This window comes from Anolis sagrei, chromosome 3 (assembly GCF_037176765.1).
Source record: "Anolis sagrei isolate rAnoSag1 chromosome 3, rAnoSag1.mat, whole genome shotgun sequence".
NCBI classification, from domain to species: domain Eukaryota; kingdom Metazoa; phylum Chordata; class Lepidosauria; order Squamata; family Dactyloidae; genus Anolis; species Anolis sagrei.
This window is the reverse complement of record NC_090023.1, coordinates 204441627-204468103: the sequence shown is the minus strand read 5'-3', so window position 1 is coordinate 204468103 and position 26477 is coordinate 204441627. Positions and strand designations below refer to the sequence as shown.

General features: G+C 38.2%; 2 protein-coding genes across 3 annotated transcripts in view; one reads left to right on the top strand and one right to left on the bottom strand.

Annotated features, from left to right (window-relative positions):
* ENO4 (enolase 4) overlaps positions 1 to 18192 on the top strand; it is a 37450-nt gene extending 19258 nt beyond the window's left edge. For both annotated transcript variants that reach the window (XM_067465809.1, XM_060768502.2), the window contains 8 exons: positions 160 to 213; positions 2475 to 2540; positions 6012 to 6179; positions 6596 to 6721; positions 11238 to 11433; positions 12693 to 12760; positions 13668 to 13785; positions 16829 to 18192. In XM_067465809.1, the coding sequence (XP_067321910.1) occupies positions 160 to 213; positions 2475 to 2540; positions 6012 to 6179; positions 6596 to 6721; positions 11238 to 11433; positions 12693 to 12760; positions 13668 to 13785; positions 16829 to 16941 (909 nt within the window). In that variant the 3' untranslated portion in view covers positions 16942 to 18192. The remainder of the gene's footprint in view (positions 1 to 159; positions 214 to 2474; positions 2541 to 6011; positions 6180 to 6595; positions 6722 to 11237; positions 11434 to 12692; positions 12761 to 13667; positions 13786 to 16828) is intronic.
* Positions 18193 to 18194: 2 nt separating this feature from the next.
* SHTN1 (shootin 1) overlaps positions 18195 to 26477 on the bottom strand; it is a 121285-nt gene continuing 113002 nt past the window's right edge. The window contains exon 17 of the mRNA XM_060768503.2: positions 18195 to 23694. Coding sequence (XP_060624486.2) covers positions 23490 to 23694 — 205 coding nt within the window. The 3' untranslated portion in view covers positions 18195 to 23489. The remainder of the gene's footprint in view (positions 23695 to 26477) is intronic.

The following is a 26477-nucleotide window of genomic DNA, read 5'->3' as shown; positions in this document are numbered from 1 at the left end:
ATGCCAGTAACAGTACATCTATCAGGATATTTACAGTAAATATTTACAGGTTAATCAGTATAGTAGTTACTTTATTTTAAAGATACAATTTTTTGAACATTACACTCCTTCTAACAGAAAAGAATGCATGGTTTTGAGGACTGTTATCTAATTTTCCAGGCTATAAAAAGGTGTCTGGATATTCAGAAACAACTGATGAAGCTGACGGAACCTGTAAGTAAAGTGATAATACTGATAAGTTAAACAAATTTTAATATTCAGGGGTGGATTCCATTGCTTATGTAGGTAAGTAAATAAATTAGTACCAACAGGCTTAGTGGGAACTGAAGTCTGCAGGAAAAAATCTTCAGGAAGAATGTTTCTACCTGGAAAAAAACCCCCAGTGTGCATCTATGCTGTAAAATTAATGCAGTTTGACACCATTTTAACTGCCACAACTGTGTTCTATGAAATCCAAGGATGTGTAGTTTGGTGAGACACCAGCACTCTTGGCAAGGAAGGCTAAATGTCTTGTAAAACTACAACTCCCATGATTCTATAGCATTGAGTTACAGTGGTATCAAACTTCATCAGTTCTACAGTGTAGATGTACCCTCAATCCCTTTAAGGTGGAATGTGTTCAGAAAATGTTTCCTGCTTCTTGGCAGGGGGTTGGACTGGATGGCCCACGAGGTCTCTTCCAGCTCTTTGATTCTATGCAGAATGCTAGCTGGTTACTGTGGAAAGGAAACAAGCACAAAACTCAGAAATTGATGTAATGCAAAGGCATGGATGGCTGAACAGGGTTACTCCAAACTGTACCTTTTTTATTGCCGATCCCTCCTGTTTAGTTTAACCTATTCAGTTCAACCCATTAATAATAACTGAACTAGCTGATTTGAATGCCTTTCTATTCTGGAAACAAAGCTGACTGTCAAAACGGAATTATTTTGGGGCCTGATCCAACGCTGCCTTAAGAAGGGTATCCCTTCTCACAAGGATAAGCAAAAGAAGAGAGTGAAACAGGGCAAAGTATCATCCAATTTCTATAATGCTAACACACCAAAATACAGCAAACACATTACTGGGAGGGCACTCAAGCTGGGGGAATAGGTGGTTGGATTGAATTCACATTTAACAATGCAATAATTTGACTCTTTATGGTAGTACGGCAAAGTATTTGTAGTGAATTTTTGAGGGAGTTAGAGCACTATACTGCCATTTTTATTCAGTGCCCTTTTAAACAATTCTGAAAAATCATGAGGCAAATGACCTCAAAAGAGCTTGTTTTATTTTAATTGCTAAAAAGAAATAAAGAAAGAATGGTTGAGATCATAAATGATGGTGAAGAAATCAAGACAGTGGTGTGTTGTTTGAATGGTTGGATATCTTCACGTCGGATGGTATTAATGTCCTTATATCAAATGAATAAATTTTGTAATACTGATTCAAACTGAGAATGGTTGGCGCAGCTTTGCTCCAGATTTATTAAACTAATAGTAGACACATATTTGCTTTGTTGTTGTTAATATGTGTCTTCAGGTTGTTTCTGGTCTATGATGGCACCATCACAGGGTTTTCTTGGCAAGATTTATTCAGAGGAGGTTTTCCCTTGCCTTCCTCTGAGGCTGAGAGAATGTGACTTGCCCATAGTTCCCTAGTCAGTTTCCATGGTTAATAATAATAATAATAATAATAATAATAGTTATTTCTTTCCTGCCTCTCCTCATGGTTCGAGTTGAGTTACAACATAACTAAAAATGTGTAATCATCTTAAACATTTTATTACATATGCATATTAAAACATGTGTATCTAAAATGCATGTTAAAATACACAGAACAAAGATCAAAACACAAAATGTAAGTTTAAAATTCATGATTAAAAGCAAGGATTTGAACCCTCATTTGCCAGAATTCTAGTTCAGCACACAAATTACCATACTGCACTGGTTCTCTGTTTTTCTCTCCTACCTTTATGTAACAAATAAGTGTCTACTGTTAGTTTAATAACACCAGGGTAAATTTACATAATCTTTCTCTAGTTGACTTGAATCTTGCTCCACTTGCATTAAAAAGAGATTCTAATTTGTTTATTTTATTCAAGGATACTATCACCTCTGAAGTTGTCCAGCAATTCAAAATGTGTTAAATTCTATTGACACATGGGAAGTAAAACCACTTCAGTAGCTTTGATGATGTGGTGCTCTGTTATAGAAGTTATTTGCATTCCTTGTATTTGAACGACATACTTTATTTTATTTTCTAGAAATGGTTCATTCAAACTCAGTGTCATTATTCATAGTCTTGAGTATCTCTTGTTAGTTGGCAAAAACCCCAATGCATTATTGTTGCAAAACTGGATTTTCTGAGTGCTGTTTACATTCATTTTCCCTGTGTATTTTTTAAAGTTACTGTGCATAATGTCCTCAATATTGTTAAGCTATTCTGTTAACTCTTGTCTAAGTACTTATGTCTTTTTAAACTGTTTTTAAAAGCCAGTGCAGCCACCTAGCTCCGTGGGAGAGGGTAAAAAGTCTTCACGTGATGCAAAAAAAGCACCGGTAAGAAGAAAAATAATGCCATCTTGGTTTTGAAAGTGGGCTGTTGCAAAGCATCAAGAAATGTAGTGCTGAGCCATATATACCTGTACATTTTTATGAGTGGCCTAATGTGGAATTTTGCATTGTTTCTATTGAACTGTATTTTATTACATTTCTGCCAAATTTGCTAGTTTATCCTTTGGTATTTTGAATTATTTTATATCTTTCAATGCAATGACCCACCTTTCTTAGGTTTCTTAATATAGATGTCCTCCCTCCCATCATCTAATTCATTTATAAATATTTTGAAAATAATAGCCTTAGGATAGAACTCCAACTTGGGTCCTTCTATCAGTTTGAAGCACACCCACTGATTATAAGTCCTTGAACATGGTCTTCGACATAGATTCATCTGATAGTTTTTCCATCTTTTCCAGATTCAATCAGTTTTACTTGATTAACTATTTTGCTGAGATCCAGCTAAATGACATCATCAGCATTCCCACTATGTATTAAATTAGTTACCCATTTGAAAAAAGATGTCAGATTAGTTCAGCAGCATTTGTTCTTGACATACACATGTTTGCTCTGTTAGATCATCAAGGTACTTGTAGACAAACTCCTATATAATTTATTCTAATATTTTTCCGACATCAAGGTCAGGCTGACTAGTCTGATACTTTCACTGAACGTCATTTATGCCTCTTTTGAAGGAAGGAACAATGGTTGCCCTTCTCAAGTGTCTTGGCGCCTCATCTACTCTTAAAGATCTTTCAGAAATGATGACAAGTGGTGCAGACAGAGATTCTTTGGTACTTTGGATTACAATTTACCTGGCCTTACAGATCTAAACCCATTTATGTTAGCCAGGTGATTCCTGACAAACACCTTATCCATCCTGCAATCCACATCCCTTACCAGTGTGTCTGCTGCGTGGGAACACACAGTTCTCTTTTGCAATGAAAACTGAAGCAAAATAGATATTTGACAATCTTCTCTTTTCATTGTGACCTGTTAGCATTTTACCATTTTTCTTGACCACCTTCCACTATTGTATGAGTCATTCTCTTGCCTCGTATATATCTGAACCCCTCCTTGCCCCTTTTGGTTGCTCCAGCCACTCTCAGCTGATTCTGAGTTTTAGATTTCTTTATACTGTCCCTTCAGGTTTGGACTACACATCTATACTCTTTCTTGCTAATTTATCCTTTCTTCCATTCTATTTACATTCTTCATTGTCCTTTTACTTCTTCCTTGAGTTTGTGGTGCAGATACATAGGCTTTTTCAGATTTTTTTTAAATTTGTGGAACTGGTTTCTGTCTGTGCTTTTTGCAGCTCCTTCAAGGATCCCCACCTTTATTCTTCTAGATGTATAATTCAACTAAGGATGCTTCCACACAGCCCTTTATCCCAAGAACATTCGCGTTTTTAAAAAGTGAATATTCCTGGGTCCCTATCCACACACACTCCAGAAAGCACATGCTTTCTGGGGTGGGTGTCCAGGACACTTCAACCCCCTCTCCAACCCCCCCCCCCCCAACCACCTTTAAAAGTAAAAGAACTTACCCAGCCTCCATTAGAGTGTTGCCAGAGCTCTCCTAGTGCATAGAAATTGCATGCCAGCAGAATGCGCGGTGTGTTCAGGAGAACTCCGGCAACACTCTAATGGAGATCAGGTTCTTTTACTTTTAAAAGAGGGTTTGGAGGCTTTTGGGGAGGGGGTTTGTTGGTCTCTCAGTTTAGCCCAGAAAACCGTGAGACTACTGTCTGGACTGCCCCCTCAAAAGTCCAGAACTTTTGAGGGGTAGCCTAGACACCAGAACTATTGGATTTATCCTGCACCTCCCAAGAAGGTGCAGAATAAACCCATTAGCAAAGTAATTCGTCACAAACCAAGGATTTCCTGGTTTGTGGCAAATTAATTTGAGTTTGCCCAGGACATCATCTGGACAGGTCCCTTTCAATTGTGAGAACTCCCATGTTAAAGGAGCTGTCTGGATGTGCGCTGAGTAATTCCCTCAGATCAAGTTTTCTGAAATATAAGGTCTGTTTAACTATATTCTTTGTCCTATCCCGCAACTGCAAATTTTAACATGACATGGCCACCTCCTCCTAAAGAATCTACTACTTGGATTTTAATGAACAACAAACCCAAATGGTTAGGATCAAATCCAGGATTGCGAATTCCTTTTTATTTCCTTCTGAAATAATACATTATCTGCAAGGTACTTCAGGAATTTGTTGGAGAGGCTATACTTAACAAATTTAGTCTCTCAGCAGATACCAATATAATTGAAATTTTCTATAACTACTAATTCTCGAATTTTTAAGGTTTCTGCGATTTATTTCCGCAAAGCATAATCAACCACCTATTTGCTTGGTGCCATAAAGAAATTCCTTGCCATAATGTTGCATTTCTTTATTTCTTTTTCCCCAAAGGTTGCCCACTCTGATCTATTTCATGGATTTCTGTGCAATTGAGTTTGTTTGATATATAATGCTACTCCTCCCTCACCTTTTCTGTCATATCTCATATTTGTGTATTGACTATATTCTTCAATTAAATATTCCAAGCACGGGAAACATCTCATCAGGTCTCTGTTATGCCTATCAAGTCATATTAACTTACCTGCAGTAGGATTCCCAACTCATCTTGTCTGTTTTGTAAACTGTATGCATTGTTATATAGACATTTAAAACTTTGTTTTCATGTTTTAATTTACCTTGGGTCCCATTTTTCCTTCAGCTTCTCCACTAAAATTCACACAGTTATATGTAGAACTTGCCTTTGATGTTTGAGCTGTGATCTCCAACCCACTCAGAGATTTAGCTTAAAGCACTCCTGAGACTTGCCATGCTACTACAAATACATTCTTCCCAGTCTTTGTGAAGTGCAGCCCATTTATAGCAGTAGTGCTTTGTCTAAGAAGGAAACAAACACCACAGCCGTAGAAGCCAAAACTCTCCTGTCTATGCCATCTACTTAACTAGCCAATCACTTTTAGTATCTTTGTGTCCCTGTATTCCAATGGTTCTCAACCTGTGGGTCCCCAGATGTTTTGGCCTTCAACTCCCAGAAATCCTAACATCTGGTAAACTGACTGAGATTTCTGGGAGTTGTAGACCAAAACACCTGGGGACACACAGGTGGAGAACCACTGCTATATTCACGGATGAGAATACTATCTCAGATTCTTTCAGCTTCCTGCCCTATGTTTGATAGTCAGAAGTAATTTGCTCAAAGGATGTTCTGTGACTACATACAGTTCAAAAATAAGGGGAAATGGCCTTACCGTAAACTGTCCTACAAAAAAGTATATACAGGGGAAGAGCAATCAACCTGAAAGTTGTATAGTACCTGCACAAACTTTGAGATAGCGATGACAGTGTGACACACATGGAGAAGATGTATTGTTGTGCCAAATTCATTGAAACACTTATTTGTATGTGGTTATATATAAATTAATATCAACATTGTTATTTTGTTGCAGCCTCCCGTTCTTAGAAAAATGTCTCACTTAGGCTGTCTTGTAATTGGGAGTGAAAGCCTAGAACATCCCCTGACCTTAATCCAAACAGCTTGTGCAAATCTTTCCATGGAATTAGGAACTGATGTGCATTTGGGCCTAAACTGTGCGGCACATGAGCTAATGGACTATGTAAGCTTCATTTTAATTATCCTAATTTTGAAAATTCTTTATCTTCATCAGTGGTTGGCCATCTAACACCCATGGTTGTATGACATGTTGAGGGGATGTTAATGTAAGGCAGTGGTTCTTAACCTGCGGGTCCACAGGTGTTTTGATCTACGATTCCCAGAAATCCCAACCAGTTTACCAGCTGTTAGGATTTCTGGGAGTTGAAGGCCAAAACATCTGGGGACCCGCAGGTTGAGAACCTTCTGTAAGGGGAAAGAATCATAATGGAAGGGGATCCTTTATTCCCAAGCAAGGCAATGAATTACTTTTATGGTCTCTCAGGGTGTCTTAATTGTGATGCTTGAATCCTGCCCTTGTTAAAAAGATTATTTGGTAACTTCATCTTTGATGTAACTTACTTATATTTTAAATTTTAGAGTAAGGGGAAATATGAAATACTATTTGGAGTACACAAGTCTGCTGAGGAAATGGTTGATGTATACCTGGAACTGACTAATAAATTCCCTTCTATCAAAACCTTTATAGATCCACTGAGGAAAGAGGTAAGAACTGTTGTCTATTTTTTTTCAACAAAATAATCATAGGTTTCAAATGAGCAAAACATAAAATTTTGAAAGTAGTACATTTTAAATAATGAGTTATAGTGAAAATCACCCAACAATGTAGCTGTGAACCAACTAAATGTGATAAATGTACAGATATACCTCAGGTAGTGAAGTAGATGTGTTATTTCTTTAGCGGTAAATTTTGTACCAGTGTTGGAAGTAACATGGCAAGAATAGGAATAGGATTTTGCGCCACAAAAAGGAAGTGTGATTGCCTTGGTGGATGCCCTGTGCCAGGAACTGGATAGGGAGTGTGCGACACAATTGATTATGCCAGACCTCTTAGCAGCTTTCAATACCATCAACCATGGTATATTTGCCTCTTGGATGAGCTTTTTAGCCACCATTCTACAGTGGCTCCATTCTTTCCTGTATGGATACTCTTCAGAGAGTGCTGCTGGGGATTCCTGAGCAATTCCTTGGCCAATGGCTTGTAGAGCCCCTCAGCATTTAGTTTTGTCTACTGTGCCACTTAATATCTACATGAAACTTCTGGGAGCAATTGTCTGGAGTTTTGGGATCAATTGTAGCCAGTTTGCTGTTGTGACCCAACTTCATTAAACTCCTTTCCACCTAATTTTCAAAAAGCAATTCCTTTGTGAAATTGGTGCCTGGCAGCTGTAATGGCCTGGATGAAGTCAAACAATTTGAAATTTAATCCAGACAAGGCATAAGCACTACTTTTCAGTCAAAAGACAGATTTGGTAATAGGGAGTCAGTTACATTCTTCCTGATGGGGTTACACTCCCCCAGAATTGTGATATTATAAATGAGGAATAGGGGTGTATTTACACATATGGGGAAAAGGAGTGCATTTGCACAGTTAATGCAAGGCTGGGGTAAAAATTGCTGGAAGAAGCATTAACAACCTTAGATATGCAGATGACACCACTTTGATGGCTGAAAGCAAGGAGGAGCTGAAGAGCCTTCTAATCAAGGTGAAAAAAGAAAGCACAAAAGCTGGGTTGCAGCTAAACATAAAAAAACCAAGATTATGGCAACAAAAATGATTGACAACTGGGAAATAGAGGGGGAAAACGTGGAGGCAGTGACAGACTTTTTATTCCTAGGTGCAAAGATTACTGCAGACGCAGACTGCAGCCAGGAAATCATGAGACGCCTTACTTCTTGGGAGGAGAGAAATGCTCAATCCCGATAAAATAGTGAAGAGTAGAGACATCACACTGGCAACGAAGATCCGCATAGTCAAAGCAATGGTATTCCCCGTAGTAACCTACGGATGGGAGAACTGGACAATAGGGAAGGCTGAGCGAAGTAAGATAGATGCTTTTGAACTGTGGTGTTGGAGGAAAGTTCTGAGAGTGCCTTGGACTGCCAGAAGATTCAACCAGTCCATACTTCAAGAAATAAAGTCTAACTGCTCATTGGAGGAAAGGGTAGTAGAGGCAAAGATGAAGTACTTTGGCCACATCATGAGAAGAAAAGAAAGCTTAGAGAAGACATTGATGCTGGGGAAACTGGAAGGAAAAAGGATGAGGGGCCAACCAAGGGCAAGATGGATGGATGGCATCCTTGAAGTGACTGGATTGACCTTGAAGGAGCTGGGGGTGGTGATGGCTGACAGGGAGCTCTAGTGTGGGCTGGTCCATTAGGTCACGAAGAGTCGGAAACGACTGAACGAATGAAAAATAACAATTACTCAGTTAAAGCTAATGTGTCATTCATGTATATTCCTGGTGAAATCAGATCTAGCCATAGTAACACCTGCTATGGTTAAATCCCATTTGGATTCCTGCAGTGCACTCTGCATTGGGCAATCCTTGAAAGTGCTCAGAAGCTTCAGTTGGCCCAAAAATCTGCAGCCAGATTGTTAACAGGGTCGGCCTAAAGAAGCATACAGCTCTACTGGCTGCCAGTCCAATTACAGCAGGCATGGACAAACTACCGGCTGTTCGGAATTGTGAGAGTTGAAGTCCAAAACACCTGGAAGACCAAAGTTTACCCATTCCTGATTTACACGGACAATACAAAGTGCTGGTGATGACCTATAAAGGACAAAAGAAATTGCTAAGACCTAACTCACTGAAATAACAAAAGGGTAAATATAAAGTGTTAAAATATGAACGTAAAGTATGTATGCATGCATCTATATCCCTCTATCTATCTATCTATCTATCTATTGAACATTAACATCTTATAATTTTGGAATAATTTTTATTTTCTCCTTTTAAACAAAAAAAATGTATCCACCCTTAACAAGACTGAAGATTACAATAGTAGAGAAATGTTGCAAAATTAGAAACTTTATGTTAAATTTATAGCTTTCCTTCAAGAATGTGGGCAGTGCCGTGATACACTGGAACATCAATTTGAACACCTTACATAAAATTGTAATTTAAGATGGAATTTTGAGTCATATATATATATATATATATATATATAACTAATGTAATAGGCCACTACAATAATCAGTTATTGAAATTAATATTATACATTCCTTATTATGAATAGCAGTATAGGGGAAAGCCCATGGGATATAAATCAATTGTTAAAGGAAAAAATGGTCCAAGTTCTCTTTCAGCCCAGACTCAGTGGACAATGTAAATCCTGTTTCCAATATTTCCTCCAGACAAAAGTCTGAAGTGTTGGGGGAGGGTGGGGGCACCCTACATAATCATAATAAAATTCAATGAACACATATTTACAAGGAACAGCTTCAATCTAGTACTTACCAACGCTATAGAGGATTTATATAAAGTAAAATGCCTCTTCTCCTTGACACCCCACAGCCTAGTGCTAACATTCAGAGGTTCTGTTTATATAGAAAGACTTTTACTCCAACATCTATGTCTCATTTGTCATTAATTTTGGTAGCTCGAGTCAAGGCTATAACCTGGTGAACTTACAGTTAATGAGCCTTCAGAGAGAATAAATTCTTCTTAAAATACATAACTGTATAGGTTAACGACAGATAACAATTAAATTAGAACCTTTTATAGTACGTATAAAAATAATTCACTTTCAGACGAACACAATAAGACACTAGAATAAAACAATGGCAAAGGACATCTTTCAAAAAGGAACAGACAATGTTAGCTAACACAATAAATTCTCCATCATAATAGTTCTGCAAGTACTTTAAACCAAACAAACATTCCAAACATTAACACTATAGATTATCTGAGTAACACGAATACAAGACTGGAAGACAATGACGGTAATTACAATTATACACCATTATATAAACCACTGATAAATAGCCAAAAACAGAAAACAAAGAAGACAGAACTCTCATCTCATCATCTCATCGGTGATCCTTCATATCCGAGTATGATTGCCTTCCAAGTATAGCGTCTTGGCGGTGGGTCCATAGGTGACTGTAGAGACCTATTCTTGACCTGCATGTTCTTCCACAGTGAGGACATCAGTTTTCAGGTGGAAAGCAGTCCATTCAGAGTTGGCTTGACACGCCTTTCTCTTGATACCTTTTCCCCTTTCGTTCTCCATTCATGCCTCTTTGAATTCCACAGTAAGACAACTGACAAGACTGTTGTCAACTAGTCTATATCTTCAGTTAAACCATTCAGAGTATAATCTTCCCTTCACTTTTATAGGTTTTACATTGATAGTTTTGATTATTTGTGAGCTTGCCCTGCCCACCTTCCAAAGTTGGGGTTGTTGTATGGATATTTACATGGCTGCCTGGCCCCCAGGAGGTGAGTGGAGCAAAGGGGAGGCTCTTCTAGTCATGCCGTGTGCCTCTCTCTCACCAGGCAACTTTTTTTTCTTTTTACTGAGCGAAACAGACTCTGCCTTGTGCCTTGCAGGAAGAGGTGGAGCCAGCCCTTGGCAGCACATCACTTGCCCTGCAGATCTGGCTCCTCTTCCTGTGTGTTCTAAATGTCTGGTTTGCCTGAGCAAAGAAAGGGAGATATCAAGGGGAGCAGAAATATGCAGTGCATCGGAAGAGTAGGAGGAACCGGATCAGGAGGGTATGAGATATTGCGGGCACATAAAGAGATTATTTCTCCTCCGCTTCTTGTTTGTGCCATGTCTCTGTTCCCTTTGGTGTCTCCCCTCCTTTGCTTGGGCAAAACAGCTGACTCTTAGCATGCAGGAAAAGGAATGGGGGCTTACGGGGTAATCGAAGTGTTGTGTGGGGCCAGCTTCCCTCCTTCCATTTAGGATCATGATGGAAGCCCTGCCCTTTAGGAACATGGCGATAATGCCTCATTCCCCCCATTTTTGGAAATATTTCCATTTTCCCGCTATAATAGGAAGTGGGTAGTCTCAGTATTGAGAGCAAGATAGAATATCAATGAATAAATAGTTGTAATGGTAGTAATGGTAGTATTAGTCATAGTGATGATGATGATGATGATGATGATGATGATAACAATAATACATAATGTATTCAGTTCATTCTTGTTCCCCTTTGCCTTCTCTAATTAACAGCTGCACTTATTAATCACTTCTTTTGCACCCCATAAAGGACAAGCAACAGTGGATTGTCTTGCGCAATACCCTGGGTGCCAAATACCATCTTATTGCAGAGGACTCCTGCAGGAATGTGTCTAAACTTCTGGAGGATGACAGCATGAGCACCCCAAAATGCAGGGGTTTCATCTTAAAATATACCAATGAAACTAAAATTACTGATTTTTTACAAGTGAGCCAGCTTTTAGAAGGTGAGAGGAAAAGGAATTAAATTTAAATATCTGTGAAAAGTGTGCAGTATTTTATATTTCACTGCCAATGCAGAGAGTGCTTATTAGACTAAATTGCCCTGACAATATGATTCACATTTGAAATATGCCTATGAATTTTTATCAATTCATAGACTATAGTTTTAAGTTTAAAGGGCTATATAGAACTTGGAGGACTGGGTATTAGTCATGGGCCTGGTTACTGTTTCATCCATTTATTTCATGTTTTCATACCGTTTGTTTCATTTGGATGGCACAAAATGGTACACCCCCCTCCAGTATGAAAATATCAGTGAAATGAAAGGAAAGTAGGAACTGTTTGGTTGCCTTAGCTGCAGGCCCTGGCAGGCACTGGCACTTTGGGCCTTCGGGCCGCACACACTTCTTGGAAAGAGAGTGTGTGTGTGGCTTGCAGGCTCAAAGTGTGAGCACCTACCAGGATCTGCTCTGCAGCCTGGCAGCCAAGCACTTAGTTAGAGGTGCTTTGTGCTTGGCTGCAGGTGCTGGTGCTTTGGGCCTACAGGCCACACATGCACTGTCCTTGGAAGGAGAGTGTGTGTGTGTGTCCTACAGGTCCAAATCGCCAGCACCTGCCCTGCAACCAAGTGCCCAGTAAGAGGTGCTTGATGCTTGGCTGCAGGCTCTGGCAGTGCCTTTGGGGCCTGGCAAGCCGGTACTCTGGGTCTTGGCAAGTCAACAGACCCATGCCAAGGATCCCACCATGGGTCCTCCCCTAGCTCCACCTTGCAGGCTTCTTGATTGGAGGGGGAAATGGTGGTGGAGCTGACAAGGTTCACCCCTCTATCCCTAAAACTGAGGGGAAAGGGGGCTTGAGAAGCCTACCCATTGCCACTAGTGGGATGAAAATATTCGTTTTTTCAGATCTGGGATGAAAAAGCTCATTTGGAAAGGCGGCTGTTTTGAGGAGATCCACTTGAAAATGAAAACGGAGCCTTATGAATGAAACAAACGGAAATGGATAGTGATTCTATACAAATTCACAAGACTACTGGATGTAGCAAATCTCTTTGGCACAGGGATGGGAAAATTGCATTTCAAAGCAAAAGAATGCATAATTGTAGCATGGGTTTTTTAAAATTCCAGTAAAATTTGTTCAGATTTGGCACCTTTTGGAAACAAGCTCCACATTTATATACTAGATTCAGTTCTTAGTTCCGAGGGCAGGATACAGGAAACAGTTTTGTATTGAATGTGATTAAATCCCTTTTTGTCTTATATAGATCGGAAGCAGATTTGTATATTAGGAAGTCCAGATGGAGAGTCTATTGATGACAGCCTGGTGGACCTGGTAAATACTGAATGCTCTTCAATTGCTCAAATGCTGTGTTTTGTTATGAACTGGTTCATAGTACAAATGTTGTTGTGTCGCATATAACCTTTTAGAAAATTGGCTTTCTGAAGAAAGTTGGCTTTTAAAGGGAGTTAATCTTTGAACTTCAAGCGGGAAAGTAGTTTGGCAGTGGACAGTGAAGCACACTGAAAATATGGATTGTCTCTTGATGACATTTTGAGGAAAAGTTAAGTAAATTATTCAAAACATAGAGCAGGAACAGTATTTCTTGTATTGCAGGACTTAATGGACTTGTGCTAGACTCTTTGTGTTAAATTATATAGGGGATGCTACTAAAAATGGCCATTTATTGAAAATTGATGTGAGTTCTCATCCAGTAGCACCCCATCACCCTACTCTGCCCCCTGCCGTCTGCTTGGTTGTCACTCTCCAACCCTTAACTTGATGCGACTTATCTTACTGCTTTCAGTACTGACTTCTTTTTTCTTATCCTGCCTCCTCATAGCAGCTGTGCCAATAACTTGTTGGTCTCATGTGTGAGAAGCAGATACATTATCAGCAGGAAGCTGGGTTTTAGTCATCAGAAAATTTCTTATAACAACATGAAGAATTAAATTAATTCTCACAACCTAATCTTTTTTAAAAAAAACTCTTTTTATCCATGCCCCCATGGATTTTTATGCCCTCGGAAATAACACTCAGAACAGCATAATAAGTACAAATATTTCAATTATAGTCCTTCATTCAGAGATGAAGAATGTGTTTTCTTGAGGAATACTTTAATTTAAAGCCTTTTTTTATTTTGTGCCAAAATTAAGTCAGTAGCAATCAACATATGTATTCATTTAGTTGTGTAGGTTTAAAACTGGTCTTTAGTTTAGTTTGTTTATTCTTTTTGTCTAAGGCTGTTGGACTAGGAACCAAGTTCATCAAATTGGGAGGTCTTTCACGTGGAGAGAGAGTGACTAAATACAACCGTCTCCTTGCTGTAGAGGAAGAACTGAGCAAGAATGGAAGACTCTGTAAAAACCTCTTTTCTTACTTTGTTTTCAGTGTTTAATGAATAAGAATACAAAGATTGGAAAGGGGCGATTGAAATCACTCTGCGGGAGGGAAGGCGAATCAAAAGACTATAAATAAACACTTGGAGAAAACAGGGTGACATTTGCCACAAAGTATATTGTCCTTATAATGAGTTATCTATTTACCTGAATGTTAAAATAAGACATTCTTTTGGAATAGGCTTCAACAATCTTTTCTTCAGCAGAATTAATTGGTCAGAATCTTCAAGGCCAATAGAAGACTTTTTTTAAAAAAAAGAAAGACATTTATTCACAGAATTTGAGCTGGAGTCTGGCATGTTGTAGATGATGTAAAGAATTGTTGTTCATTGTTCTATTGTCTTCCTTGTAAAGATGCAGAAACATAACACTGAGAAAATGTTATACCCACTGCATATTTAATATCGAATATATCTCTAATAGGAGTCTTGGGGAGAGATAATAGTTGGTGATAGGCTGCACTTGGGCAGGGGAGACAGTTTTTACAGGACTTCCTAGAAAACAAAAAAATCTCTTACACAACACTTAATAAGCAGAGCACTATGTATATGATACTACCTTTGTGTGATCTTCTAGAAAGTGCAACCGCTGACATAATGGTTTTTACATTACTTGAGTGTAGTAAAAAGAAGTCAGGGTTTTTATGCTGAAAAGCCTAGGTATCTTCAAGTTATTTGGAAAGACATAACCTGAGATTCAGGAAGGCCACAGCTAAGTAACATACTATTGGTCATCCTGGGCATATAGTTTGTCTGGATATAAGGCAGCATCATATATTAAGTTTTGCTTTGTTCTAGTGGCATACATAAAATGATATAATTTCAGTTCCTTGAGTGAATCTTGCAATGATCCCATGTAATTTCATTTGAATTATTGTATATACTCATGTATATTTAGCCCTCAAACCTGCCCACCACATATATATAAGGTTGACTTATATGAGTGTGTACAGTAATATTTTGTAGCTTGTTTTAATTGCATTAAATCCCTGGAACACATGTAATGTGGTGTATTGTTTAGAGCAGGGGTCCTCAAACTAGGGCTCGGGGGCAGGATGCGGCCCCCCAAGGTCATTTACCTGTCCTTCGCTCAGGGTCAACCTAAGTCTAAAATTACTTGAAAGCACACAACAACACAACAACAACAACAACAACAACAACAACAACAATCCTATCTCATCAGCCAAAACCAGGCCCACACTTCCCATTGAAATACTAATAAGTTCATATTTGTTTAAATTGTTATTCATTTTAATTATTGTATTGTTTTTTTTAAAGTGTTTTGCACTACAAATATGATATGTGCAGTGTGCATAGGAATTCATTCACTTTTTTTTCCAAATTATAATCTGGCCCTACAACAGTTTGAGGGACTGTGACCTGGCCCTCTGTTTAAAAAGTTGGAGGACCCATGGTTTAGAGTGTCAGAATAGGGTTTGAATTGCAGCTTAGCTTCAACCTCCTTGATGATCTGAGACAAATCATACTCTCTCATCTTTAGAAAGACGCAATGGTGAACCTCCTCAGAATCAATCTTCTCAAGAACACCCAAGGATAGGGTTGCCATAGGTCACAGTTTATTTCAAGATACAGTTGAATTGTTGGGCACAGTTATTTCTTATGCAGGTGTGACAGCATCCTGATTTACCTATGTGATATTTGTGAACAACGAAGTGTGAAGACAGGAATCTGTTACATCTTTTTTAGAAGTCTTCTGTTAGAACAGATTGTGTGAATGGAAACCTAGTGCATTTTCCATAGCCTACTTCCATTCTACTGTGTGCACAAAATACTGTTCTTCTGTATGTACTAAGGACCTCATCACATTAAGACTGGGTTATGCCTTGCATCATGGCATATCCGGTGGGGTACAGTGTGTGGTGTGGAGAATCTGTTGCTCCATTCTCTGCATCGCCCACCTTTCCTCTCACCTCATCCCATGGGGGAAGTGTCACCACTTGGCTTCCTCTGGTTGTTTCCACCGCCACCACCTCCTGCAACACTTCACTTGAAGCACGAAGTAGATCAATATTGTGTGATGGGAGCCAGTGGGCTCTGTGCCTCAAGTGAAGTTGAAGTGTCATAGGACGGGCAATGTTGCCTGTCTGATAATTGTCGCAAGACTGTTGGCAAATCATGTTATAGTTCAGGCATCCTCAAACTGTGGCCCTCCAGATGTTTAGACCTTCAATTCTCAGAATTCCTGACAATTGAACATGCTCATTAGGGTTTCTGGGAATTGGAGGCCCAAACAGCTGGAGGGCCACAGCATGAGGATGCCTGTTATAGACTATGGATATATCATATACTGAAATGACATAAGTCTTTGATCTGTCAGTTGGAAAGTCCTGATTTCTCCAAATGATTTTCTTACCAATTTATATACAGAAATATAAGCAAAATAAAGTTAAGGATGCTTTAGAACCCAATGGTTTAAATAGAAGTTATTAGTACATGTAACTCTAACACTGAATTCAGCTAGATATAAGAAGGCATCATGCTATTTTGAATAACTTCCATCGGGGTAACTTCCATCGGGGCAAAGAGCTATATAAGCTTTAGGAGAATGATACAGAATCTTGAAATCTGTCTGAGCTAGGATATTATGGTCTAAGACATGTCTCAACTAGAGTATATTTAGAGTCAGTTCTTGCATGTTGAGTTAACACTGACATAAACCTAATTGATTCAATAAGTTTGCTGTGATAGGGATCCTATGTTGCAAATGAAATTTGGCATCATGTGCACTTTTTAACTAGACAATTTAATTTAATGTCCTACCTTTCTCCTTGTATAGGATTTATATTTAATACAGTAATAGAAGTGATATTTAACATATGTATAAGTTAACTTGGGGGGGGGGTCTTTATTTTTAAACCACTTTTCTGATTGTTTTTTCTTAGATGGACAAAATATTTGTGAAACTAGAAAATATTATTCTTGCCTGCTTCATGCACACTTTTTAAAAAAAAATCATATAGGTTATATCTTTGTTCTCATTACAGGTGAAAGAGATGAACGTGATTTATTTGATTTTGTTGAAGAGGAGGAAGAAGAGGAAGAAGACGAATTTGATTGTACTGATTTTGATACAGGAATAGTTCAAGCTGCTTTGTAGGAAATGTTTCATTTTTTATATTTTTGGGGCCAGCAGCAGCTTAGAATAATTTGCTTTGAAGCACACTATACCGTCCTTGGTTTACTAAGATGGGGAAACAGCTGTATGTCTGTTTTTGACTTTTTGGTGAAGAGGTATTCCCTGACTCCTTAAGCAACATCCCCAAACATCCCCAAGACAGTTTTCAGGTCCTTGGATCCCTGCTCTATTTACAGGGGAAGGGAGCAACCGGGTAGTAACCATCACTAGCTAGAAATGGGGGGGGGGGGGTGATGAGGTTGTTCTCTATCCAGGAGAACTATTTAATTTCTGTTTTGCCTGATCAGTTTTCTTCTTCCTGCCAACAAACACCCTGAGTAACAGCTACTTTGTGGGAATGGTAAACATCTTGTCAGGAATGTCCACACAGATTAATCTTGAATCTTGGCCAATATCTTCCTAGGGATACTCTGCCCAAGATTTGGTGAAGGAAACCTTGAGGAAGCAACTGCAGAATCCATAAGTCATGCATATTTTAACAGACCATTTAAGAATGCATATAGTTAAAAATGATAGTCAACATTGAAAATAGTGCCTTAATTTTGGGTTTTATATTCAAAGTAAATTCATATGCTAATCATATTTTCATTTTAAAATAGCAGTAATAAATTTGGTTGTAGACAGAATGATCTTAGATGGAAATTTTAAAATACCTGTGTTCTCTTTGTTTTTTGTATTTAGAAAACTATCCCTTTGTGAAATAAAGTTAATGAACATTTGTTAGATAGTGGTCCTTTATAAATGTATTGAACTCAGGTGATGTGAGAAATAACCTCAAAGCTTCCAATTTATTTTTGTAGAGGATCTCTGCCTTTGTACAGAAGGCATGCACATATAGATTTGCTCTGTTCACTGATACAACATGTCTCTACATGAAATACGTAAATATAATTAGGAATGAGCCAAGCATTTTTGTCTAGATTTCTGTGCAGGAGAAGAGGATATGACTCCATCTACACTGCCATATAATCCAGTGTGAAACTGCATTATATGATCGATTATAAGATAAGTATAGATTCATATAATTCAGCTCAGTTAAATTAAACTGGATTATACCAATCTATCCCGATTTCAAACTGGATTATATGGCAGTGTAAATGGGGTCTATGTTCCAATATATGGTCAGTCGCAATGTTTGTTGATTCCAGCATGGAAATTGGGCCTTATTACTCTGGTTTTAGTCAGAAAATAATACCAAAATAATATCTGGGAAATAATCAGAAACCTTTTTAATAAGCAGCATTAAAAAGAAATAATTTATATCAGAGTATAACAAATAATTTAACTAGAAATAAATACATTTTTTGAAATTTTGTATCTTTTCCAGTTGCAACAATTCAAGAAAAAATACTCATAGAAATTTTCATATTAAATTCAGTGTAATCAAACTGATCTAAGTGCAACATCAATTCGTAGGGGAAAAGCCCTACTAAAAGGCTGATTGAAAAGAGTAACAAATAGACATGCTTCGCTATATTTATGGAATGATCAACCCCAACATTTTCTAAACACACCAAAAAAGTATTTGCATACAACTACTGCACTAACTGCAATATGGTGCTTATCTCTTCCAAAGTCACTGCCACTGAATTCAGTAGTGTTACTCCCAGCTATGTTTACATAGGATTGCAGTCTTAATGATATCATTTTAAAGGAGATAAGCACTGAGCATCTACATACAAAGCCAATCTAGCAAACTAAACACATTCATCCGTTAATTCTAATTACTGATCACCATCTCCTATTATAAAAAAAAATCTTACAGTGCATTCAAGAACAGTATCACCCAAGTTTAAACAAACACTATATTGCAAATTGTTCAAGGCTTCAAAAATGTATCTTTGTCACACCATTTTATTGTAAAAGTATTTTGATCTTGGATACATTAAAAAACTGAATTTGCAGGCAAGGTATTAAATTATACCATATATTTGTCATAGGAGAGAGTAATATGAACAACTTTACTGCAAGATTAAAACCCCATGTTTTATTTATTTTCATTCCTCATTTGATGATATGTTGTGGTCTTTCAGCATACAGCATCTCAGAGTTGTCTGCTTGCAAAAGTCCTAAAGTTTCAAAGAACAAAAGTTTCTGCTAAGATCAATAATTTACAATTAATTGTGGCTCTGGAATATTTAATGTATTACAGTAGAATTTAGAAATTTGTGGCTGTTGACATTTGTGACCATTCTATATGATACAAATTTCAGTGTTTCTGCAGGTACTGACTTGATTGCATGGAACTTCTACCTATGTATTGGGGTACCAATCATTATTAGCTCTATCAGTGTGTTCTATCAACATGTGCAGTGTACTAGTACCACCTCCAACGTTCGTTCCCTTGTTTTCCTCACATGAAGACCAACAAGCCTGAATAGGAAAGCTTCCCCTACAGTTTGATACTAAACACATAGTTACATACCCTGAGTTCCCAATTGTATCAAGCAAGTCCATAGCATTTGTAGCATAGTTAGAAACTCAACAAAACTTATGACTCTCCTGTTGTTTTGGAGTAATGTTGTGTAGCAGTGGAATCTCCTTCTCTGGGGGTTTTTAAGCAGAGGCTGGATGGCTATCTGTCACAGGTGCTTTGATTGTGTGTTCCTGCATGGCAGGGGATTGGACCAGTTGGCCCTTGTGGTCACTTCCACCTCTATGATTATCCATGGACTTCGCAATAACCATCCTTGACTTTTTTGGCAAGGATTGTTTCTCTGTAATACTATACATCTGGACGATACTATATTGAGAGAGGTTGCAATGCAAGAGTTATTATGGATGGTCACCATGTGAGATTCATGACTGCCAGTAACAGATATTTTAGAACCCATTTTTGAGTCACCTAGATTTTTTGTGGGATACATTCTGACAATTTTCTGAAACCGGAAGTGATGTTTTGGTCACTCCCAGTCCCATTTTGATAGATTTTTAGGTACCTGGAGGTGCAGTGTAAGGGCCTAAATAGCATTGAGAGGCAACACCATGCACATTAGAATATTTGCAACCTACTTTAAGACTGAAAATAGCAGCTTTCAAGGTATTTTGTTAAAATGTGTGTGTTGGATGGGTTCCAAATGCAGTTACTGGACTACGTGATTCCTATCTGTGTTCTAACAGTGCATTTAAAAAGGAGCTACTATTTACACTTGATTCAGACATTGCATACATAGACACATTGAAATGGCTGCAACATCTAATTAACTCTTAAGATTTCTGCAGTACACCCTGCATAGTACTGCTGTTGAAGACAATTTGGAAGCTGAAGCTAGTGCTGTGTGTATAAGACTAGTGATCAGAACATCATATAGAAAAATGTATAGCGCTGGCCTTTAAGGGGTTCTAGTACAATTTCAGTGTAAATTCAAGATGCTGGTGATACCAAGGCCTTATGTGGCTTCAGACCTCAGTAATTCAAGGAATGTCTCTCCATAAATATGCCTGTCTTGAGGTCTAAATTTTCCCAAAAGAGCCCTTTTCATCTCACCAGTAGGGCAACACATTTTATTATGTGAGGACATGGGGAAAGGATCTTGTCTACTGTAAGCCCAAATTAACACTATTTTGAATTTTACACGGTTTATGTTTTGTTGGTCATGGTCTGGACAGTTTTGAGAGGAACACTGAGAGGACCTCGGGTTCTTCACCCCATGCTAAACAATTAATTTGATGCAATCTCCAATCAAGACCATACAAAATAAGTGCATTGTAGCTGCAGTTGGTTGAAAGTAAACACAAAAGTGGATGAAAGTAACCTATGAAGGTAGCACAGACATTAAAGCCTTACGTGGATATAGTAAGTGAAACATAAAGTCAAAATATGGCTATGCTTGCAAGAGATTGTAAGTTTCTACTACTACCATGATTGCTATTTTTCAAAACAGCAAAGAGTGAGAGGTGTTTTCTGAAGATTTTAGCTACTCTGAAATGGCTTTTCATTGAAGAGGGCAGGTCTGGAAAAGGGCATGCTTAACATATAAAGAAAATGTAATGGTTAATATTACATTAGAGAGGAAGCTCTTTGTCTGTGTCAGCTCACTATTTTGTATTCATTCACAAAATATGGCTGACAGTGTTTCATGAAATATTCCTGCCAGCTGATTCCTGTCAAAAATACTATCCATATAGTGAATACCTGCACATTAACATCTCCTTTTCTGGAGAAGCTATCATTTGGAAACAATGGTAACTTTTTTTTTATTAAGCAGAAAAATAAAATCTAGATTTCTGCCTGTGATGGAGCTGGCCCAGGGGCTGATGGGCAGTTTGGTCCTAAATATCAAGCTTGGGAAAACATGGCAAGTATCATCTGAAGAAAATTAGCTATGATTGAACCCTATATATATATGCTTAGTGGAACAAAATCTAGCAAGATTATAGAGTGTGTGGTTGGGTTAAAGGAAATAGATTTATTTACGTTCTCCTCCAAACAGTGTATCTGGGAATTAACTCTCTGACCCTGAAAGTAAAGAGTGCATTGCCAATCAAGCCAGTGGAAATCTGTTTCCATTTCACTTCAGCTATGGAAGCTTTAGATTAATATTCCCTATCTCTGGAACAATTTGTGCTTTGGATCTTTTCAACAGCTAAGCAAGCTTTTGTGACTTTGTACTTGCAAAGAAACTGATGAAAAAAAAATCTTGTTACAGTACTGTATTTTTGCTTTCCAAATGTATTGATGCAAAACTGAACAAGAAGGGTACAATAGGCCTTATCAGTGTGAACTGAAGGCTTCAATAGCATTAATGCAGTGAATCTACATGTGGTTTTCACTCCTCTCCAAAACATTCTCAACATATCGGATAGCTCCTTCGATGTTTGGACTAAAACCCAGAGCAGATTTACCACGTGACTGATATGGAAGCCACCAGCTGCTGCTAGCCCTTCTGTGAAAGATTGTACTTTTGAATTTTAGCAATATAGACAAAATCCACCAAGCAGAGCCCTTTGAAATGAATGGAAATTGAAGAAGGGGCAAGAACACACCTTTTTTTCCAGTTTCACTAGGTGAAAACTGGATAAGTAGAGTAGGTCCAGAGGCCTGCTATATGCACTGGGCCTCTGAACAATTCCAATAAAGTGATCAGATGTCCACTTTTGATTCTCAAAAATGTTTATTTCTTATATTTAATAATGCAGGGGGGCTTACAAGCTATTTAAAATGTCCATTACTAAACTTGGAGGCTTCTAGGAAAGCAACCACTCCATTTTGTTTTGCCAGAAACATGACTGGAAGTGTTGAGGGCCATAATACGTATTTGGGGATATAGGTTGCCCCAAGGCCTGCACTTTGCTGACCTCTGATTTATTTACCTGGAAGAAAGTCCTATGAACTCAGCTGGACATATAGGATGGTACTGTGAGTCAATTGAGTCAGCTAAATTACTTGACTAAATGAAGTTTAATTGATTTATATATTTAAAAACTAATTTGCTTACAAGTAAGAACACAAATTATGTGCTAGTCACTTCCTAGAAGAGGCAGAGGCAGTTTATTTTCTGTTTCACATAGAATCGGATTGGACTAGGTGGCCCTTGCAATCCTTTCCAACTCTATAATGCAATGAATGCCTTTTATTTAAGCATTGCATACAATCTGATACAAACTGTATATATTTTTGAAACATTTGCCCATTCATGGCTATTTAAACTGCCTGGATAATATGGATGCTATTATGTGACTATCAGTGCAGTTTGAGCTACAATGACTCTGAAGTAAATTGTCATTTTAATGAGAACTTGAAGCCTCACAACCTCTGGGGATGCCTGCCATAAGTGCAGGTGAAACGTCAGGAGAGAATGCTTCTAGAACATGGCCATACAGCCTGAAAAACCTACAACAATCCAGTGATTCTGGCCATGAAAGCCTTCGACAATAACTTGAAGCCTACAAAATGTTCAAAAGTGCAAAAACCAGAATCCCATTAATGCAATATAATCACCAAATTCCACCAGCACAGGCAACAATAGGAGAAGGGAAAAATCATAAGGGACATATAGGAAAAAAATAGACCTCTTGAATCTACATCATGTCACCCTGGAAAAAGTGTGACCACCTCTGGCCAAAGGAAGCAGCCCAATAAGCCTTACAAACAAGGCCTCAATAGACTGTCCTTTGTTTGCTAAAGAAAGTTGTGGTTACCCTATCAGTCACTCACACAAGTACATTGATGTTTCAACCTCATTAAGGTTTGACCTATGCTTTCAAATCAGCATCAGTAGTCTTTGAATCATGCCTTAAGCAAGTCATTATTGCAGAATAATATTTGATATTTTGCATAATTTAAGAAGTAAACATCTCACAGCTTTTGGAGAGACAGACTCAGAGCAGAGGTAAAAACAGGAGTAAGTAGCCCAAAGTGAGACTTTGGATTGTATAAAACTAAGGCTAATTCAGTAAACCAGACACACCAGAAAGTATGAAGAATAGCCCTTTGCAGTAAACAGAAACAACACAATTGACAATCACTGAAAGGAATTTCCAGAAGTCAATGCCTTTTCGTACGTCAATTAGCAGTGAGAGGTGTCTTTTTCTTTTGTTTGTTCCACGCTACCATCTTTATGAAGATGTTGACCTTTTTCTTTCGTCATCTGGCCTTGATCCACATGTTCAGGCATTTGCTCTTTGGTTTTCTCAGCATTCAATAGTACCATGGATTCTTCTGGCTTTTCTATACCAGCAACCTTGTTTTCAAGTCCCACATCGCTTGGTGACCTGAAAGGCATGATGATGTATTTTTAAAACCATAACTCTTTAAATGCTTCTTTGTACTTGCAAATCCTTTAATATAAACAATACCCCAACCAATGTTACAGCACATGTTCAGGAAACAATAGCTGCATTATGGCATAAGATTTCAGGCAATTTTTGCAGTTCTCACACAACTTTCTGAAGTGATACTTCACTAAAGGTACTGGAGCTAATGTGACAATTGTTCTGGGGATCTCAGTCATGTTACATTAGCAGCATGGAATGAATGGTTAGATTAACAAGGAGACAAAATTACAATACAGTCATCCCTCCACATTTGCAGATTTGATCATTGCTTTTAATGAAAACTTCTCTAGGACTCTCTAGGTACTCTGGTGCAAATTGATGGTCAACTTCTGATGCAAATTGATCACTGTATCAGCGTGAACATCTCTCTAGGAATCTTTAGGTGCTCAGAATGATCCAGAGCAAGTTCACTAAATATTCCTAACAAAGTGTTCTTTCCAGTAAAAAAATAACAATTTCATTATTTTTTATTTTTCACTTGTGGGGATACTGTGACCCTAACTCCAGTAAATTTGGAGTGGTAACTTTGCTTCACATTTCTTTGAGTATTCACCAGAGTTCACATATAATGTTTCTGCTAATGATAATTCATCTGCTCCCGTACCATCTTTGTATTTGATCTTCTTCCAATTAGAGGGGGGTCCCAATGAACAGAATATGACACACCAAGCATTAACAAAAACCAGAACTGGTTACAATGGTTGTTTTGTTTTTGTTTTTTTTGCCTGTATAGACAGACACTTAGGAGCCCTTCCAGACAGGCCCTGTATTCCAGGATCTGGTCCCAGGTTTTCTGTTTATCCCAGATTATCTGGCACTCATATAATCCATCTTAAAGGAGAAAACTTGGGATCAAATCCTGGGATATAGGGCCTGTCTGGAAGGGGCCTTAGTTTCTTCCTATAACTTGGATTTTTACCTAGTGATGGTATTTCTATCTTATCTAATATTGTTACAAATTTCATGTTTATTGCCATTTATTTGTACTGGAACCTTTCCTGGTGATAAATTTTTAGAATGCTACAATACTTGGCTCATAAAACTAAAAATTTTCCTTGTGGAAAAATAATTTAAGATACCAATTGGCCAGCAGTTGCACTCAAGAAGTGCAAATTGGCAGATTTGACCGTAGTCCGTGGAAGCTGCCAGTTAACTGTAAGCATTGGAAACTACAAGAAGAATCTTTTGGGGAGAAGGAAATTGATGTGATGAGTCCAATTATTACTGGACCAGCTCAAGCAATTGTTCAAGAAGAAAGGTTACCCAGCAAGACAGGGGGGAAGCAGAAATTGTGCAATTTCATTGGCTTAAAGCAATAAAATCCTGCCGCTTTAGCTAATGAAAGCCAGATCACAGAAATGGCAAAGCGTTGTCCTGGAAGAATTTTGTCCTCCACAGCCGTATTTCCTTAAGACGAATTAAGCACTTTAAAATGCTACTTGACCTATGTATTTGTTTATAGTTCAGATTATGCACATTATTTCTAACACAGGCGTGTGAGGCTAATTAGTTCACCAGGGTTAATCTTCATAGATTAAGTTGGTGATTCCGTTCCAGAATTGTTCAACATTTTATGTTAGGAAAATAACGCTGGAAATTGCCGTAGGTTTCCATCTTTCCTTGAAACTGGAAAGGGAAATACTCTTTTGAACATTGTGGGGAAGGAAACTTTAGAAGTGACATAATGCTAAGGGAGTTATTTGAGGAAAATGCTACCTCGGAAAACGCTGATTGCCCCAACACGAGGAAAATGGTCGCAGCCGTAAATGCCAAGGTCCTTTTTATTTCACTTTGGAAGTGAACTATCTTTCAAAGCTCAACAGCTGGACTATTTAACACAATCTGGTGAATCGGAGTATAATTCTTCACCAGGCTCTCCACGGGGAGCTTGCATTAATGGATGGCAGCAATCCAACGGCTGATGCACAGCCAAAGAGTGGGAAGCCTGGGTCGTATACAATAAAAAAAATGGATAACAGAGCAATCATATTTATCACTTTCAAGAGCAGAAAAATGGGAGACTAAAGTCCGTCAATATAACACAGCTGAATGACAAAATCCAGTGATTAAGATGTTGTATTTCCAGGCACAAAATAAGAAATTGCCACTCTGGCTTTCTGTGGTGCTTTTTTTCAATCCAAGTCCTCACCTCCTTTTAAGACAGCTGCTATTATTCACAATGCTATATTCTTATTTTAAAAATCACAAAATCTCTCTCATGAGTTATACTGTTGACTTAGCTATACTGTATCCTGTGCTTGAATTAGGCACAGTAATATCCTTGGCAAAAACAGATTTTTGAAATTTGTCTAAAAGGGCATAGTCCACCAAAAGCAGTTTGTTTGTTTGTTTTGTAATTGCTTGTGTAGCTTTATTTCCATGAACAAAAGCATACTATGGTTTGTTGTACTCCGTTCTTATTTCATTACCCTCGGTGGCGCAATGGGTTAAACTCTTGTGCTGGCAGGTCGGAGGTTTGAATCTGGGGAGAGCACGGATGAGCTCCCTCTGTCAGCTCTAGCTCCCCATGCGGGGACATGAGGGAAGCCTCCCCCAATAATGGTAAAACATCAAAACATCTGGGTGTCCCCTGGGCAATGTCCTTGCAGCCAGTCATTTCTCTCACACCAGAAGCAACTTGCAATTTCTCAAGTCGCTCCTGACACACACACACACACAAAATCATTACAGAAGTTGCTCTTCTGCTTTAGAAAAAATAT